This window comes from Cavia porcellus, unplaced genomic scaffold (assembly GCF_034190915.1).
Source record: "Cavia porcellus strain 051 isolate PalLab524CR breed Dunkin Hartley unplaced genomic scaffold, mCavPor4.1 scaffold_6, whole genome shotgun sequence".
NCBI lineage: Eukaryota > Metazoa > Chordata > Mammalia > Rodentia > Caviidae > Cavia > Cavia porcellus.
Genome location: NW_026947489.1, coordinates 61,309,417 through 61,325,817, shown reverse-complemented (window position 1 = coordinate 61,325,817; position 16,401 = coordinate 61,309,417). Strand labels below are relative to the sequence as shown.

The window sequence follows — 16,401 nt, the reverse complement described above, 5'->3', positions numbered from 1 at the left end:
CTCTGATCCGGGTTATTCTCGTTTCATTTGATGAAGGCTTATCTGCATGTGCTCCACATTATGAGGATTTAAAAGGTGGCCAATGGCCTGGCATATTCTGAGCACAGCCTGAAAACCGCATTTCCACTCTCTCTGCTGGGAGAGCTGCTCCCATTGATATTGAGGGTGGCTCAATGGGACCTTAGAGTGCATCCTGCCTCACTTTTCAGTTCTGGATGTGAGGTTAACTGGATCTCAAAAGGGGAGGCAGGGAAGCCTATTCCACAAGGAGCTCGGTATCTGAAAAAAATGCAAATTAGAGCTCAAAAACATCCAACAACACCCAGCATGGTCTCTAACTCATCCTCCTCCTGCTTCTCAGCCTCCCTATATACTGAGATTACAGGCACATACTATTATACCCAGCTATCTTACTTACAATGGATTTTGAGCTATTTCTTTGAAAACCAAACTAGGAGAGTAAAACAAATTATATGAAAAATTAATACTGAAAGTAATGTGCTGCAATACAAAGACAACATAACGGAGCTGTGTATGTGATCTGAATGCTAAGCCCAAAGTTCTGCATACTGCATACTACACATACGACCAGTGGGCTACACAGTGACTTTCGTACATGCAGAAGCTGTTGCGCACTTTCATTTCCTATGTGCAAATCCTTACAGCCTGAAAACAGAAGTTCCCTAGAACAGCTACAAAAATCGATGGAACAATGTAACTGCCACAGTCACCATTGAAAGGCAGCAGTGCTGCTATGAGGGCTGAGTAACCTGAGAGCAGCTTCAGTGAGACTGGCACTGGACAATGGCAAAACTCAAATCACTCCTACTCAACTGTAAGTTCATACCTTCTTTACAAAGAAATGCTCAAGAATAATCATTGTTAGTGGACAGGCTTCATGTAAGACAAAGCATGCTACAGAGATCACAGGTACCTGCTTCTTCCTGTGCACTTCAAGACTGAAGCCTAAGGTGCCAGAAGCACAGGCCACTTGGCCTCCTCAAATCCCTGAATGTTAACCCTAGCTGTGCCCCACCCACACATCAGCCCCTCACTGTGCAGTCCCAAGATTACAATGAAATGCAAAGGTCTTTCATATTAAAGACTGAAAACTTCAGTCAGCAAAGTGTTTCTTCGGTAATAACTTCTTGCTTGGCTGGGCATGGTGGCAAACAGCTGTAATCCCAGCATTCAGGAGACTAAGGCAGGAGGATCACTGCAAGTCCAAGACCAGCCTGGGCTACAAAGTGAGCTCAAGTCCAGCCTGAAATGCTGGACTGTCTCCAGAAAGACAAAAAAAGAAAAAGAGAAAAAGAAAACTGCTTGGGAGCAGAAATATTTCAGATCTGTGATACTTTTTTCAGATGCTGGAGTATCTGCATAAAACTCCATCAGGTGAACATTAATGTTCCAAAATCTCTAACCTTCTAGAGTCTTGCTAGCTCATACTGTGTTCATGGAAGCTATGAGAGGACATGATCTCCCCACTCCCTCTAATCTGAGCACACTCCTGCTTCACATCTGATTCTAAGTTGGTGAACCTGCCTCCATGTTTCCACCATCAATCCTCCCTCAGGAAGGTTCACTGGAAGTCAAACCACAAAGCAGAGTGAGCAAGGCATAGTGGCACAAACCTTTAGCTACAGCACTTAAGAGGCTGAAGCAGAAGAACCGCGGTAAGTTCGAGGCTAGCCTAAACTACATAGCAAGACGTATCTGAAAGAAAGAACGAACGAACGAACAATAAGAGTAAGGAAAATCTCCAGGAATACCCTGGATGTCAATGACAGGCCTGCTCCTCTTCATGCACACGGGCAGGCAGGAGATGTCATAGGTCTCCTCTGTGCTGATATCACAGGTAGACACAGATGTTCTTCTTTTTTCCCTCTTGAGGGGTTGCCAGTGGTGTGCAATCTCTTCAACTGCATACTCTCGACAACGAAGGAGACAAATACAGGGTGTATTTCCTTTCCATGTCCATGAGACAAAAATTACAGTGGCAGCCCAGTCAACCTTGACCTCCCAACTCAACCAGCGCACATCAATCGGAAGCAATCCCAAGCAATCGGAAGAACTCGTAACAGCTGAGTACCCAGTACATGCCTGTGTCCACAACAGACAAGTTCCCAAGGTCTAGCACTAGGACTAGGAAAAGTTCATAATCAAACAGCTGTGAATAAGCAGTCTCCTTCAATAAAACTCTTCTGCTGCTGCCTGTCTCCACAACAGCCATGGCCTCAATTGTCACAATTAAAGAGACACAGGCTGGTAGATAACAAGTCTTTTGAAAAGCATCTATGACATTAAATTCACAGAAACTGGCGCACCAGAGCAGAGCTAAGAAGGAAGCTCAGTGGCAGAGTACCTGCGCAATCATCTCAATCCCCTGGGTTCCATCCCCATGACCTACATCCTCATGTGATCTGACAGAGCAAAGGCAAGGTAACAGGACCTCCCAGGTCAAGAGAAAGAATGCACTAAAACCTTCACTATCTTTGTATGTTCCCTAAACATTCAAGTCTTCCAAAAAGAAGGCAGAAAAAGTATGATGACTTCCGTGCTGCTTAAAAATCAAAGATTTGTTATAAAACACAAAACAGGAAATGCACCACTGGTCCACACCAGACAACACACACATACCAATGGAGCTACTTACCAAAGAAGTCAAATGAAAATGGGTCCCTTCCACCAAAAAATTCCCTGAAGACATCGTCTGGGTTCCGGAATGTGAACCCAAACTCAAATGGACTATCAAAATGACTTCCACCTACACACAAACACAAGACAGAGGTTAGTTTATGAGCTCTAAACTTTAAAACAAAAAGTGATCTACCATACATCTGGGGTTCTCTGAAACTCACAACGAGCCCTACATTGACCAAATCTATCTTTGTGTGAGGGGTTCAGTCCTCAGCAGACAAGGTCCCAGCTGGGTTCCCTTCATTACTACTACTCACTATCTCCAACTCTGTGGTCAACACAGCTTATATGCATTTTTCTTTTTCCTTTCATTTTTTTTTTTTTTTTCCTTTTTTCTTTTTTTGTATCTTTTTGAGACAGGGTTTCCCTATGTAGTTCAAGCTGGCCTGGAACTCACTTTATAGCCCAGACCGGCCTCAAACTCAGGAGGAATCCTCCTGCCTCGGCCTTCTACATGCTAGGATTATAGGCATGTGCTACCATGCCTAGCTACATGCATTTTCTGCTTTTTTTTTTTTTCCTTTTTCCTTTTTATCGGTACCAGGGATGGAACTCATGACCGCCTGCTTGCAAGGCAGGCGCTTATGCCACTGAGCTAAATCCCCAGCCTCACTACATGCATTTTCAATGTTTGTTGTGAAGGTTTATGAAAACCAAGAGTATATTTGCACATCTTCTACCCAGCTGCAACATAACATGCATTCATTCAGAGGATTCTGAGGAGCCCAAGCTGAAGGTTCCCATATAATAGCTGGCCACTACAGAGACTTTCTATGACACACACATTTAGTCTGCCCTTTAACTCAAATGACATTTTGACTAAACACTGGTTAGTGATCTAAGGGTGAAAGCTCAGTGTATGACAGTACAATGATGATACTGTGTCACTTCTACAGTAAGTACATCAATAAATACTTCCTAGTCTAACAGAAGATTCCATTTTTGTTTTGGTGTTTGAGACCAGTCATGCTAGCATTATGGAAACCCACCACCAACAAGCATAACAAAAGGTGGACTTTTGGTTGCTTTTGGGGGGTTTGTTGTATTTTTCACATTCTTTTGAAACTACTGATTGTATCTAGGGCATTCAAAATGAGCTACATCCCCAGTCGTTTATTAATTTCTTATTTAAAGGGTCTCAGTAAATTGCCCAGGGTGGGTTTAAACTTTCTAATCCTTCTCCCAAATACTGCACCAAGTCCAGCTTTTTAATAGGGCTATTTTAAAATGTCACTTTCTTTAGAGCAGTCTTTAGAAGGAAAAAAAAAATGTCACTTTCTCCACCCACCAGCCAACTCAGCCCACTTTTCAGGCTGCACCTCTATTTATTACCATGTGGCCTGACCACAATTCAGTAACTTACAATTTAGAAACAACTCAAATTCAGGTAACTTTGTTAAGATCTTGTGCCTCCAAAGAGAAATTCACTCACATACCTCCTCCACCACCATTTAAGCCTTCTTTGCCATATTTGTCATAGATGTCCCGTTTTTTAGCTTTAAATTTGAAGAAAAAAAAATTCGTTAGTGCTATGTTCTTTACAAATCCTCAAAATTCAACTGATAAAGTGTAAACCAGTGTTCAGCTTCTCACAAATTTTAAGTAGTTAGCCTGTCCTTACTTTAAAAAAAAAAAAAATGAGCAGAGGGAAAACTTTATGTACCTGTCTCCTAAAAGGTGATTTAGAAAACTTTAAAACGCCTATCAGTCTTTAAGAATTACAAATATTAAAACATTTAGTCCATCAGATCATTTCTTTTACTCCACTGTCCTATATTAAAAAATTCCATTTCTAAGCATAAAAAAGTTCACACATACAAGCGAACTTTCTTGCTACAAAAGTCCTAAATTGTGTGGAAACCAAAAAGGAGACAGCCTAGGCCTGCAGGTCATCAGCCCTGGGCAATGGCTACACACATGGCCCAAGTCTCTTGCTGCTGTCCTCAAGCTTAAAACCAGTCAGTTTCAAGTAACCAGAGCCCTTGAAACATCAATAACTTTACATTTAAAGATAACCCCAACATGGGCTAGAGGCTACCAAAGGGTGTGTGATAAATGTACTCTCCCTCCAAAAATTATACCAGATTTTGTGATCATTTAAAAGATCTCTTTCTGAAAGATATAAAATGTCAGACTAGGAAAGGAGGAAAATAGGGAGAAGAAAATCTTTTTAAAAAAAAATTAGCTTATGTTATACACATGTATCAACTCCCCAAAAGAATAAATGCACTGCTAAAATGAACAGATAAAATAGTTTCCATTTAATCCTTAGGTCAATGGTCCATGAAATCCCTAAGTCTGGGAACACAATTAGTACATAGTATACCAGGTTGACTCCAACATCATTTCCCTGAAAATCCTATCAGCTGTTTTAAGACTATAAATGCAAAAAAAGATTTCAGTATCAATGCTTTATATGTTTTCACAAGTAAGAAAATGAGTCGTGAAATCAGAAGTCCAAGATTCCCTTTACAACACTAGGGGCCAGAGGTATGCGGGATCATTGCAGTAAGCAGTGTAAGCCACATGCTGGTGGCTATTGAGGTAAACACCAATTCTGAAAGACAACCCTTGTGGTCAGTGAAACAGTACCTATCCTTCATGGTGGCTCTGCCCTGACTCACACCATCTATCACCTATTGTATCGCCTGGGAAAAGGCAGTAGTTTTCAAGCCTGTGGCACTGTTCCCATCCGGCCCATGCAGTTTTCTCTACACCATGAAATTGCTACTCAGGTCAGGTTCTGAAGTCTCATTTTGAACAGTATGTTCAATTCTTTTCTCTCTCAAAGCAAGCCCATTCAAGCAGAAAAGCTCAGCCCATGTACAAGGTGCTGTTCCAGGAAGAAACAGCATGAAAAAGGTCAGAATCAAGAGACATTAAAGCAGCAATGTTAAGGTTTGTGTTTGGATGTCTCCCCACCAAAGCTTCATGTGGTCATGGGGCAGACTAGAGTTTATGACTGGGATTATGGGTATAAGTTCTACCTTCACCCTAGAATGGAGAGCCTACTTACAATATAGGAGACAGAAGAGTCTTCTCTGCACTCCACCTTTTTGTTCTTGTTGCTTTTGCTGCTTTCACTGCCATGGACTCCATGTTTCCCCACTCTGCCTTGCAGGAGCTGATTATGGACTGAAACTTCCACAAACTGAGCTAAATAAACTTTTCCCTCCTTTAACTTTGGGCGTTGAGCATTTTGTCCCAGCAATAGAGAAAAGTAAAGGGCCAGGGATACACCTCAGCAGCACAGCACCTGCCTGGCAACTGCAAGGTCATAAATTCAATCCCCAGTACCCAAGAAAAGAAAGAAAAGTAACCAAGACAAGAAGCAACAGGCAGCCACCCCCTGCAGTAAAAAACAGTCCTAACCCTCACTTATTCAAACCCACACTACTAAGTGCTATTTTAAAACAGTACTCAAGAGAACCTGCTGGAAGCCAAACACTCCTCAGTACTCACCCATAACACTCCAGCTACAAACTCCATGCAAGAAATAACTTGTTTTCCATGGCCCTTGAATCCACTTGGAACACAGTGCGTCCTGTGTGCCCACATTCTATTCAACCCTGCACATCAACTTACCCACTCAGCTCTGCGCAAGCCCAGTTCATGCCACTTACCATCTGATAACACCTCATATGCCTCAGCCACTTGTTTGAATTTTCGCTCTGCTTCTTCTTTATTCTCAGGATTTTTATCTGGGTGCCACTGTAGCGCCAGTTTCCGGTATCTTCAAAAAGCACAGATTATCAGTCATGTCCAAAACCCAAAAGTTTTTTTAAAACTAACATTATTAAGCAAGAAAATGATTTCAGAGGTGCCAGCTGGTGAAATTAATACTAGTTTTAACTAGAAAGCTCCCCTTTTCCTGAGTTCTATATATAGACACTAATATAATCTGTCTTCCAAAATTAAGCCAGTTTGTGGATCTGAATGCCTACAACATAGGCCCATGATTACTGGTAAATTACACACAAACTGTATTTGAGGGGGGCATTTGTCTTAGGGTGGCCTTCATCAGGGGGCAGTAAAGATCCAACATATTGCCCTTATCTTTCCATACAATCCCTATTTCCTCAGCCAGCCTGGCAGATCACTGCAACAAAGGTTGCCACACCACAGAACAGGATGCCAGGATCCTGCCACCAGGCACCTGTTCTTCAATCAGTGTGGAAATGGAGTTTATTAACACTGGTTTTGAGGAGAAGTGTAGCTCAGCAGTCTGCCAGCATATGAGGGCCTGGACTGGGTTCCTGCACCAAAAAAGGAGTGGAGAAGCCTCCAGCTGATCAGCAAAGTATAAGCAGTACGAATGTAAAAGACAGTGTGCTGGCCTGCCACATTCCTATAATCCCAGCTACTGTGCACGAGAGACTGAGTCCTGGAAACTGAAGGCCTGCCTGTACAACTCAGTAACACCCTGACTCAAAATAAAGAATACAAAGGGCTGGGGACATGGCTCGGTAAATCAGCTAGGCTCCCTCCCTATTATGGAAAAATAAGTAAAAAGGCATGTCGCATTATAAGGGAGGAATGCATCCCTTAAAATTTAAAACAAAAATAGGAACTTCACCAACCATCCAATGTTCATGTGAAAATAAGTAACCTATGAAAATCTACTGAGATTCAGTTCTCTGTCCCTGGTCATATACTATTGAAGTTTCTAAAATCCAAGGTGTAAGGGGGGGTTAGGAGCGTAGTTCAGTCATAGACAATATTTATCTAGTAGGTACAAGGCAGAGGGTCTGATCCCTCATACCCCAGGAAAAACAAAACAAAATCAAGAAGTAATTCAGAGTTTAAGAGGAGAAGGTAAACAGTGGCATACTCCAAGCCTTTGTAACCTACACACCACACTTCACTGGCCCTTGGCCTATGATTCAAACTGGAGCAGAATCTGGTTGCCTTAGGAAACCAGGAGTGAAGTGGTAGCAACACAATCTGAGTCCTCACACAGCCAGTGTACACAAAAGATCCAGGGGCCCACAATGCAGCAGTTCTGATAATATGGACCACTCTACTGCTATCATTTAGCTCACCTACGAAGGTCGTAGATACCAAGTGAGAAAATCCTGCTGCTTTTAAAGGTAATGGCCTTTTCTAAATTCATCCAGGAGACAGACACCAACCTTAAGTAAAAGCCATCTACTCTCTACCTCTAGTATAATCAAAGGCATACAATTCTATCAGTGAAAACAAAGATTTTTGCACATTCTATGCTTATTCAACAACAATAAAAAAGACTTAGAAATATCTCTTTGGTCCACAACCTATTAAAAGTACTGCTGGCTATTAACTAAGCAGTTAAAGAACAGTGCAGACCTAAATCAAGTGCCACAAGTTCACACACAGGATGGGAAAACCACACAAACCTGACCAGTAAGCTGTGCCTATGGCACCTTAGCTGAGGTTTGAAACAGTACTCTGCGGGCAACTTTACCCAACATAGCTATCATCCCCCATCTTAGTTTTCTTGTTATTAAAAAAAAAAAAAAAACTGATTCCAGGGATTGAGCACAGGGTCATGGCATGCTAAACATGCTCTTATCACTGAGCTGTATTTCCAGCCCTAACTCAACAAACTTCCAGCCTGCACTGTGACATATACCTATTATCCCAGCTACTAAAAAGGGAAGATCTTGAGCTAAATCACAGCTTGGGCAATTTAGCAAGACCCTCTTTTTAAATACAAAATTAAAAGGGCTAAAAACGTGGCTCACTACAAAGGCCCTGTTTCAATTCCTAGGACTAGCCCCCTTCATAAAACAATACCAAAAAAATTTTTATGCAGAAGTGTGGATTTCATTATTTCACAATTTAAAGTGATTTCAATAATCCTAGGCTTACCAAACTCACTCTATAAAATTTTGTTGCTACTTTTTATTTTGTTTTTGAGTCATGGCCTCACTATGTAGTTCAGGCTGGACCTGAACTCACTACATTGCCCAGGCTGACCTCAAACTCATGGTGCTCCTCCTGGCCTCAGCTTCTGAATACTTCAATTGCAGGCATGCACTACCTCAATCAGCTTTTCTTGTTGAGACAGGGCCTAAGTAGCTCAGGCTAGCCTTGAACTTACTATGCAGCCCAGCCTGGCCTCAAACTCAATAATCCTGCCTCAGCCTACCAAACTCTCCATGAGTTTATAGGATTTTTTGTTTGCTTGTTTTCTGTTTGTGTTTTTTTGTTTGCATGAATTGACGTGCTTCAAGCAGACAAGGAGTCCATGATCAAGGCACAGCAACAGGAATCAGGACTAGGCTAGGCCCAGACATGGCACACACATCCATTGCTGTCAAAAGTTAATAAAACTACATGATGCTGATAGTACACCACCACATCAGACACAATCCACAAACTACTTTGCAGCTGGTGGTAGAGCACTTGCCCAAAAAGTGATGCCCTCAGTTCCAATCCTACCTCTGCAAAATAAGCAGCAGAGGTGCTCTAATCAGTAACAGAAAAAACATGTGCTACCCAGTCACCAGTGTTCAATTGCAGCCATATAGTACTTACGCCTTCTTGATGTCCTCAGGGGAGGCATGTCTCTGCACGCCTAGAACTTCATAGTAATCCACCATGTTTTAACAGTTTGCTGGAACAAGTCCTGCAAATAAAAATGAGTGATCAATGATAAGGCTGCTAGCGGGAGGGGGAAAAAAAATAAGGCTGCCAAGGCTAGGTTGGTCACAGAGTGAGAGTGAGCAGGAAGCAAGTGTTCAGCTCTGCACCTACTGACCACAGAGGAATTTCAACAGCCTGCTATGAGGTCTGTCCACCCGGGCCTGGTCTGAGTCTTGGTTCTAAAACTCATGCCAGAGACCTCACAGATGTGGAAACTGTTCAGGAATAGTCTAATAAAAGCCTAACCCAAATAATCAAGCAGGTGAGTGGTGAGGCAGGCAGAGCCCAGATGGCCATTTGATAGGAGCTAACAGGTTTGTTGTATGTATCCTAGGAACAACCATACCTAGAAGCTTCAGTTACCACCTCCCTTTACATGTTCTGTGCCAAGTGTTAAGAAAGGTCATGAAGCTCCAAGGACAAAAACACTGCCCCTACACCTAAGAAAGAGTCCCCCAAATAACTCAGCCTCCCCACCCCCAGGGGGTGCTGGGGATTGAACTCTAGACCTTACACTTGCCAGGCAGGTACTTTAAGATACTGAGCTAAATTCCTGGCCCCACCTCACTCATTCTCATCAGAGGATCATAAAACAACTACCACACTCTCCCTGGGAGAAAAATGAAAGGCCTTTCTTCTAGCAATTACTGTTGGGGCAGACCACACACACACCACACCATACCACACTCCCAGAGGCCAACACTGACTGACAGAATCATTGCACATGAAGCTTTAGGGTGGGGAAAACTAGCAGAGCCTTGTTTCACCTGTTCCTTCATCCAGGGAATGCCATTCTGCTCCTGCCACCTCTGTGATAGTTGGAGCTTGGCAATCACACAGAGCAACAACATACTTCTTCAAAATGTGACATTTGCTAACCAATTTTGTTTCCTTAAATCTGACTTCATAAGCCACTCTGTTAAACCAAACTACATAGGGCTGAGGATGTACCTCAGTAACAGAGCTCATGGCCTTTAAATAAGAGGGAGTGCACTGGGGACAGAACAGGTCTAGGCTGAAAGATGCTTTCACTTGTTAAAGCAAGTCATTCTCTTCAGCTTCTCTGCTCAAAACTGAAGCAGGGCTTTCAGTAGTCCCCACAGAAACCACAATTTTAAAGTTTCAAAAGAAACATTCTGTGAGCAAATACCATATATGTAAATAATCTTCCTAAAGCCAAGTTGCTGAAGCTGAACAATGTTGAAGTTAAAGAAAACCCTAACTACATATGATCTGCATTTATCAAAACAAGAGGCACAGCGGCTAAGGGCATGACTTAGCAGTATAGTGGTGTCTGGCACTAAACTCCCACAGGCAACAATGATAAAAAGATGCAGTTTTATCATATGCATGTATGTGTGTGTACATACATATTAATATACATGTAAAAAATCAGGACTCAACATGTGTGTATACAACCACTTGTCCAACTAATAGACAAAACTGGGGTTTTCAGGCTGACATTTGCTTTTCAGGCACAGGCATCAGGAGCTTCAACTAAAATCCCTACAAGGAAGCTGGGTATGAAGACACAGCCTGTAATCCCAGCACTGGGAAGGCTGAGGCAGAGAGAACGTTTCAAGTTTGAGACCAGTATGGGCTACAAAGTGAGCTCAAGACCAGCTTGAACTGCAAAGGGAAACCCTATCTCAAGAAGACAAAAAAAAAAAAAAAAAAAACCAAGATACAAGATCTCATGTGTTGCCAGGCACAATGGAACATATCTGGGAGTATATACTAATTTCAACTCCATTTAGAAACCTAAACACAAAACATGAAAGAAAAAATGTTAGTCCAAGTACTGTTACAGACTAAAGAGTGAACACCTAGTAATAAGAGGACACACTAGTTTCACAGTGGCAAGCTGGCCAGACTAGCTGTGTAACAAGCGAAAGTCAGGCTCTCAGAAAGGGCAAGCAGCTGACCCTCCTTCATCCCAGAAACAGGGCAATCTTCTAGCTTCCAGGACCAGACCAGACCAGACCACACCAGAGCTGCAGCAAACCCACATCCCCTTAGGCTCTTCCTCAAAAGCCTAAGCAATGATGCAAGCAACCAACCTCAGTACCCAGAGGACAGACACAGGGAAAACATGCTGATTACTCCAAGAACATGGATGGAAATCTCAGAACTGTCTTCTGGCTCCACACACTGGACCATCCCTCTGAGCCACAGAGAGCAAGAGGTCAGCCACCGTGTCAGATATGTACACATTATCACTGCTATCAATCCAAAGCAGTTTCTTCTGCCAAGCCAACTAGTCCCACATCTGCACTAATGTGTGTATGCATGCTAGTGATAGTACCATGGCAACCAGATGCCACCAAAGGCAGAGAACAAACAGCTAAGAACATATGCTCACTGAAGCCAGGAGTTTAGCTCAGTGGCGTAAGTGTCTGCATGTCAAATGCAAAGAAGTCATGAGTTCAATCCTCGGTACCAAAAAAAAAAAAAAAAAAAAAAAAAACCCACATGCTCACACTTAAGGCCACATTTGCCAGGTAAGGGAGGCTGTAGTAACAGCTACTCAAACCTCTGGTGCATATCTGAGCCCCTCCAGGGCAGGCACAGGGTTAACAAGGCAATGGATATGCAAAACACCAACCAACAGTGCCTAGACTCAGGTGATGCTAGAATGCTGGTCACTGAGGAACAAGCAAATACAAGAATGAGATCAATCTTCCAAATAGTCCAAACTTTTTGCTGCCTCACAGGACTCCACACTACCACCACTTGAAACAAACCCTGATTTGGGGTCAGAACACAAGTCTCCAGGGCACTATCCCAAATGTTTAAGGGTTTGCCCTGGCTAACTTTCCAAATCCATAGTCTCAGATCCTAGGGGAAAGCAAAGGGCTCCTGGCCCTTTCCAGCCACCCCACCCTGTAAATACCAAGTCTCCATGTAAATTCCACCCTTGTTCTCTTCTCAGGCTTCACACACAAATAGATGACTGTGCAGCAAAGCACTTGGGTGTCTACAGGCATCCCAAATAGAACATGACCCAACCTGAAGCCTCCCTTCCCCCTCCCCTCTCCAAACCCGGCTTTTCTCCAGTGAATTCTACGCTGGGCACTCAGACTGAGGTTCTACCTGTCCTAGCCTGCAAATCTGCCCAGCCATCCACTCTTCTTTCTCCAGCAGCACCATGTTTCCCACCTTAGGACTACAGGGCCTCCTGGTTTCACCCAGCCCACCTCTCACTAAGAGGGAAGCTCAGAAACGTGTGGACTTTTTTTTTTTTGTGGTTCTGCCAATTGAACCTAGGGCCTTCACAGTGATCTACACAACCACAGCATCTTTTTACTTTTTATATTGAGACAGGGTCCTGCTAAGTGGCCATGTTGCCCAGCCTGAGTTCAAACTTGTATTCCTCTTGCCTCAGCCTCTTAGTGCTGGGGTCACTGGTTGTCATCACCACACCCAGTTACTAGTGTGTAGATTTCATTGCCAGCGGACACAATCTGTGAATATGTACTGGACAAAACCAGCCACAGAGACAATGTCAGGCCCATCTAGGACTGAGAGAATCCAAACTGCACCGTAGTCAGTTAGGCTTGGAAAAGAGACAGCAAGATGAACCTAGGACATTTCACCAAGCAAGAGACATCACCAACAACCACAGGCCTATTAGACAAAAATAAGAGTTAGCCTGTCCATCATCTTCAGGTGACTCAGAGTAAAGGCCACAGCTAAACACAGCTTGGGTTCCGGAACTGGATTCTGGGGCAGGAAATGCAGTTAGTGGAAAGCAGGTGGAATGTGATAAAATATACAGTGCACAGCACTGCCCAACATGAAATTCTTTGTTTTGATCAACCACCATGGTTATGTACGACGTTCTACTAAGGAAAGCTTAGCAAAGAGCATACAGGAAAACCTGTCCCATTTCCTGTAAATTAGAACTTCACAGGCTGAGGTGTAGCTCACTGGTACAACATTTATCCAGCAGCCACCAGACTCGCCCTAGCACCACCCAAAAAAACACCACTGTACTGCTGCTTGACTTTGTGACAATCCAGCTTAAGTATTACCCTACTATGAGGAAAAGGGCTGAGGCCCATTTCCTAGCACAACCAGTGTGGGAACCACTGGCTGGAGGTGCACACTAAAACCACACCACAGGCTGTGCTGTAAATGGTGACTGAGTTCTCAAAATACTGCCTCTTTCCAGCACTTTAAACCTCAAAACTCTTTCCAGTGTCCAACAAGTACCAATAAAACACAATAGAAATTTAAAGAGAAATACAACATACAGGTGGGGATAGTGACACATACCTGTAATCCCAGCACCCAAGAGGCAGGGGCAGGAAGACTATGGTGAGTTCAAAGCCAACTTGGGCTACAAAGTGAGTTCAAGGCCGGCCTGAACAGCATACTGTCTCAAAAACACACACAAGTAAGCAAACAAACTGAGCTTAGTGGCAACCAGGAAACTGAGGCAAGAGGACCCTGAGTTGAGGCAAGCCCAAGGTACATTTTGAGATTCTCTCAAAAAACCAAAACAAGAGTAAACTGCCAACATAATCTGTAAGGCCATGTCCCAGGATGTCTACAAAGCTGGCTGGGTACTGAAGTCACAGCAGCATCCCTTGGTCAGCACCCACCAAGTCACTCCTCAGTGATTAAAGCACTGGTGGCAAACCTACAGCAGCACACCACAGCAGGCTGCTACCACCAAAAGGCATAAAATAAAGAGAAGGAAGGGACGTGAAAGACAGCTTACATTAAACCAAGGCCATGAAGAGTTAACTGCATTTCAATTGCCTGTAATTAACCCCAGGGCCTGAAAACGACTACTGTGGGGCTTTGCAAGCTTGTTTGTTGAGACAGGGTCTCATTATACAGTTCCGGGTGGTCTTCAACTTACTATACGTAGTCCAGGCTAGCCTCAATCTCATGGCAAACCTCCTGCCTCAGCCTCCCAAGCACTGGGGTTATAGCACATAACCCTCATCTGGCCCAAAATAAGGCCATCTGTGGCAATAAAACATTTACAATAGGCTTTGCCTACTCGGGGCCCTTACCTGCGGCTTTACAGTCAAGTCTCTGAGAGGTAAGAACCAAGAATATTTACACTGGACACCCCATGAGTGGCTGCTAAGCCACCATACCACAGCAGATGTAACAGGTCTACCCTAAAACACCTTGGGAAACAAGCAAACAGGTCAAGCCTGGAGAGATCTGGCAAAAAGCAGAAAGATATTATTTGACTGTGTAAACATTTATTTTTGTTTGTGTTGTGTTTGAGAAAGGGTCTTGTTACATACACGTAATCCACAGTGACCTTTAACTCAACAGCCTTCTCCCCCCATCTCCCTGGTGCTAGGATTCAAGGTGTGCTCCCAACCACACCCAGCTAAACATTTCTAACAGTAATTAGGAAACTGCTCATGTTCCAGTGGTGGGTTCCACTGTATTAAAGGAGCTACAGAAAGCAACTTTCCAATAAGTCATTAAACTGAACACCATGGCACACCTGTGATACAAGCACTCAAAGAGGCTGAAGCAAAAGGACAGGTGCTCTCCAACAACAAATCCCACAGGTGCACGTGGTGGCCATGCCTGTAATCCCAACACTCTGGGAGACTGAGACAGAAGGTTCACACGTTTCAACTTGGCCTGGACAACTTGTCAATTTAGGGAAACTGTCTCAAAATTTAGTGAGGTGGCAATTTAACTCAGTGCAAAGGCCTTGGGCTCAACCCCCAGTACCACCAAAGGAGAGGTAATTAGCTAATACCCCCAAACTATACTGTAATTAAATGCTCACTATTAACAGGAAGATTCTCTTCTAGACTGACAGTGAAGGGGGGGGGGGGGTTGCAAGGGAAAGGGATTTTTTTTATCAGTACCGGGGACTGAACTCACAGACTGGAGACCGTCTGCTTGTAAGGCAGGTCCTTATGCTGCTGAGCTAAATCCCCAGCCCCTAAAGGGATTTTTTTAAAAGAGTTAAAAGGAAAAATGAGGGGCTGGGGTTTTAGCTCAGTGGTATAAGCACCTGCCTTGCAAGCAGGTGGTTGTGAGTTCAATCCCCAGTACTGATAAAAATGAAAAAGACAAAAAAAAAAAAGAAAAATGAAAGTAGAGCTTTGCAAATAAGAATGGGAAGAAAAGTTGGAGGGAAAGAAGAGGATGAACCAAAAAAAGAATTAAGATGTATTCTTTACAAACTCCCAAGATGAATGGGAGCATCATGTACAACAAATGTGCTAGTAAAAAAAAAAAAAAACACTCTGATAGTAAAAGTGGCTGAGGCCTGGCATGGTGGTGCATGCCTGTAATTCCAGCACTCAGGAGGCTGAGACAGAAATATCAATGTCAGAGTTTGAGGCCAGCCTGGACATCATGAGTTCAAAGTTAGCTTGGACTACACAACAAGAACCTGTCTCAAAAAGACAGGGAGACAGACGACAGAAAGGAAAGAAACAGGCAGTGAAAATCAGTGTCAGCCCCAATATTATCTTTTTACCTGATCTGCATTCCCCAGTCATCCCTGTACCTGTCTCAGGTGAGAAGGGTAAAGTTCTAAGATTTTATTCATACTTGGCAGAGTATGGTGACACACACCTGTAGTCTTAACACTTGGGAGACTGAGACAGGAAGGCTGCCATGAGTTCGAGAAAAGCCTGAGTTCACAGAAAGACCCTGTCTAAAAAATAAGTTTCACACTTACATGGAAAACTCCAGAGGCATTTACTTCTCCCAAAACACTCCCTTAGAGGCCTTCCTTAAAAATTCTAATATGTGTTAGACATGGTGATGCATGCCTGTAATCCAGCACTTGGAAGGCTGAGACAAGAAGATCAAACTCTAGGCTAGCCTCTGCTACAAAGTGAGTTCAAGGCCAGCCTGAAACTCTGCCTCGAAACGACCAAAAAAAAAAAAAAAAAAAAAAAAACGGGGGGTGGGGGTGGATTTGGGGATGTGTGGTGGTGCTTATCTTTAATTCCAGCACTCAGGAGGGCTCACCAGGGGGATCACCAGGAGTTCCGAGGCCAGCCTGAGATACAGGATGAGTTCAAGGCCAGTCTGAACTGGTGAGTTCAGTCTATATAGTGAGATCCTCTC

The 16,401-nt window shown here is 43.5% G+C and overlaps 1 protein-coding gene across 5 annotated transcripts in view; it reads right to left on the bottom strand.

Moving 5' to 3' along the window:
- Dnajb6 (DnaJ heat shock protein family (Hsp40) member B6) overlaps positions 1–16,401 on the bottom strand; it is a 53,115-nt gene that overhangs the window by 27,026 nt on the left and 9,688 nt on the right. For all 5 annotated transcript variants that reach the window (XR_010048143.1, XM_005003498.3, XM_013152152.3 and 2 more), the window contains exons 2-5: positions 9,220–9,310; positions 6,324–6,433; positions 4,137–4,196; positions 2,657–2,767 (exon numbers count right to left, since the gene is read on the bottom strand). Coding sequence is in view for 4 of the 5 variants with exons in the window: in XM_005003498.3 (XP_005003555.1) it covers positions 2,657–2,767; positions 4,137–4,196; positions 6,324–6,433; positions 9,220–9,284 (346 nt within the window). In the remaining variant the exon portion in view is untranslated. The remainder of the gene's footprint in view (positions 1–2,656; positions 2,768–4,136; positions 4,197–6,323; positions 6,434–9,219; positions 9,311–16,401) is intronic.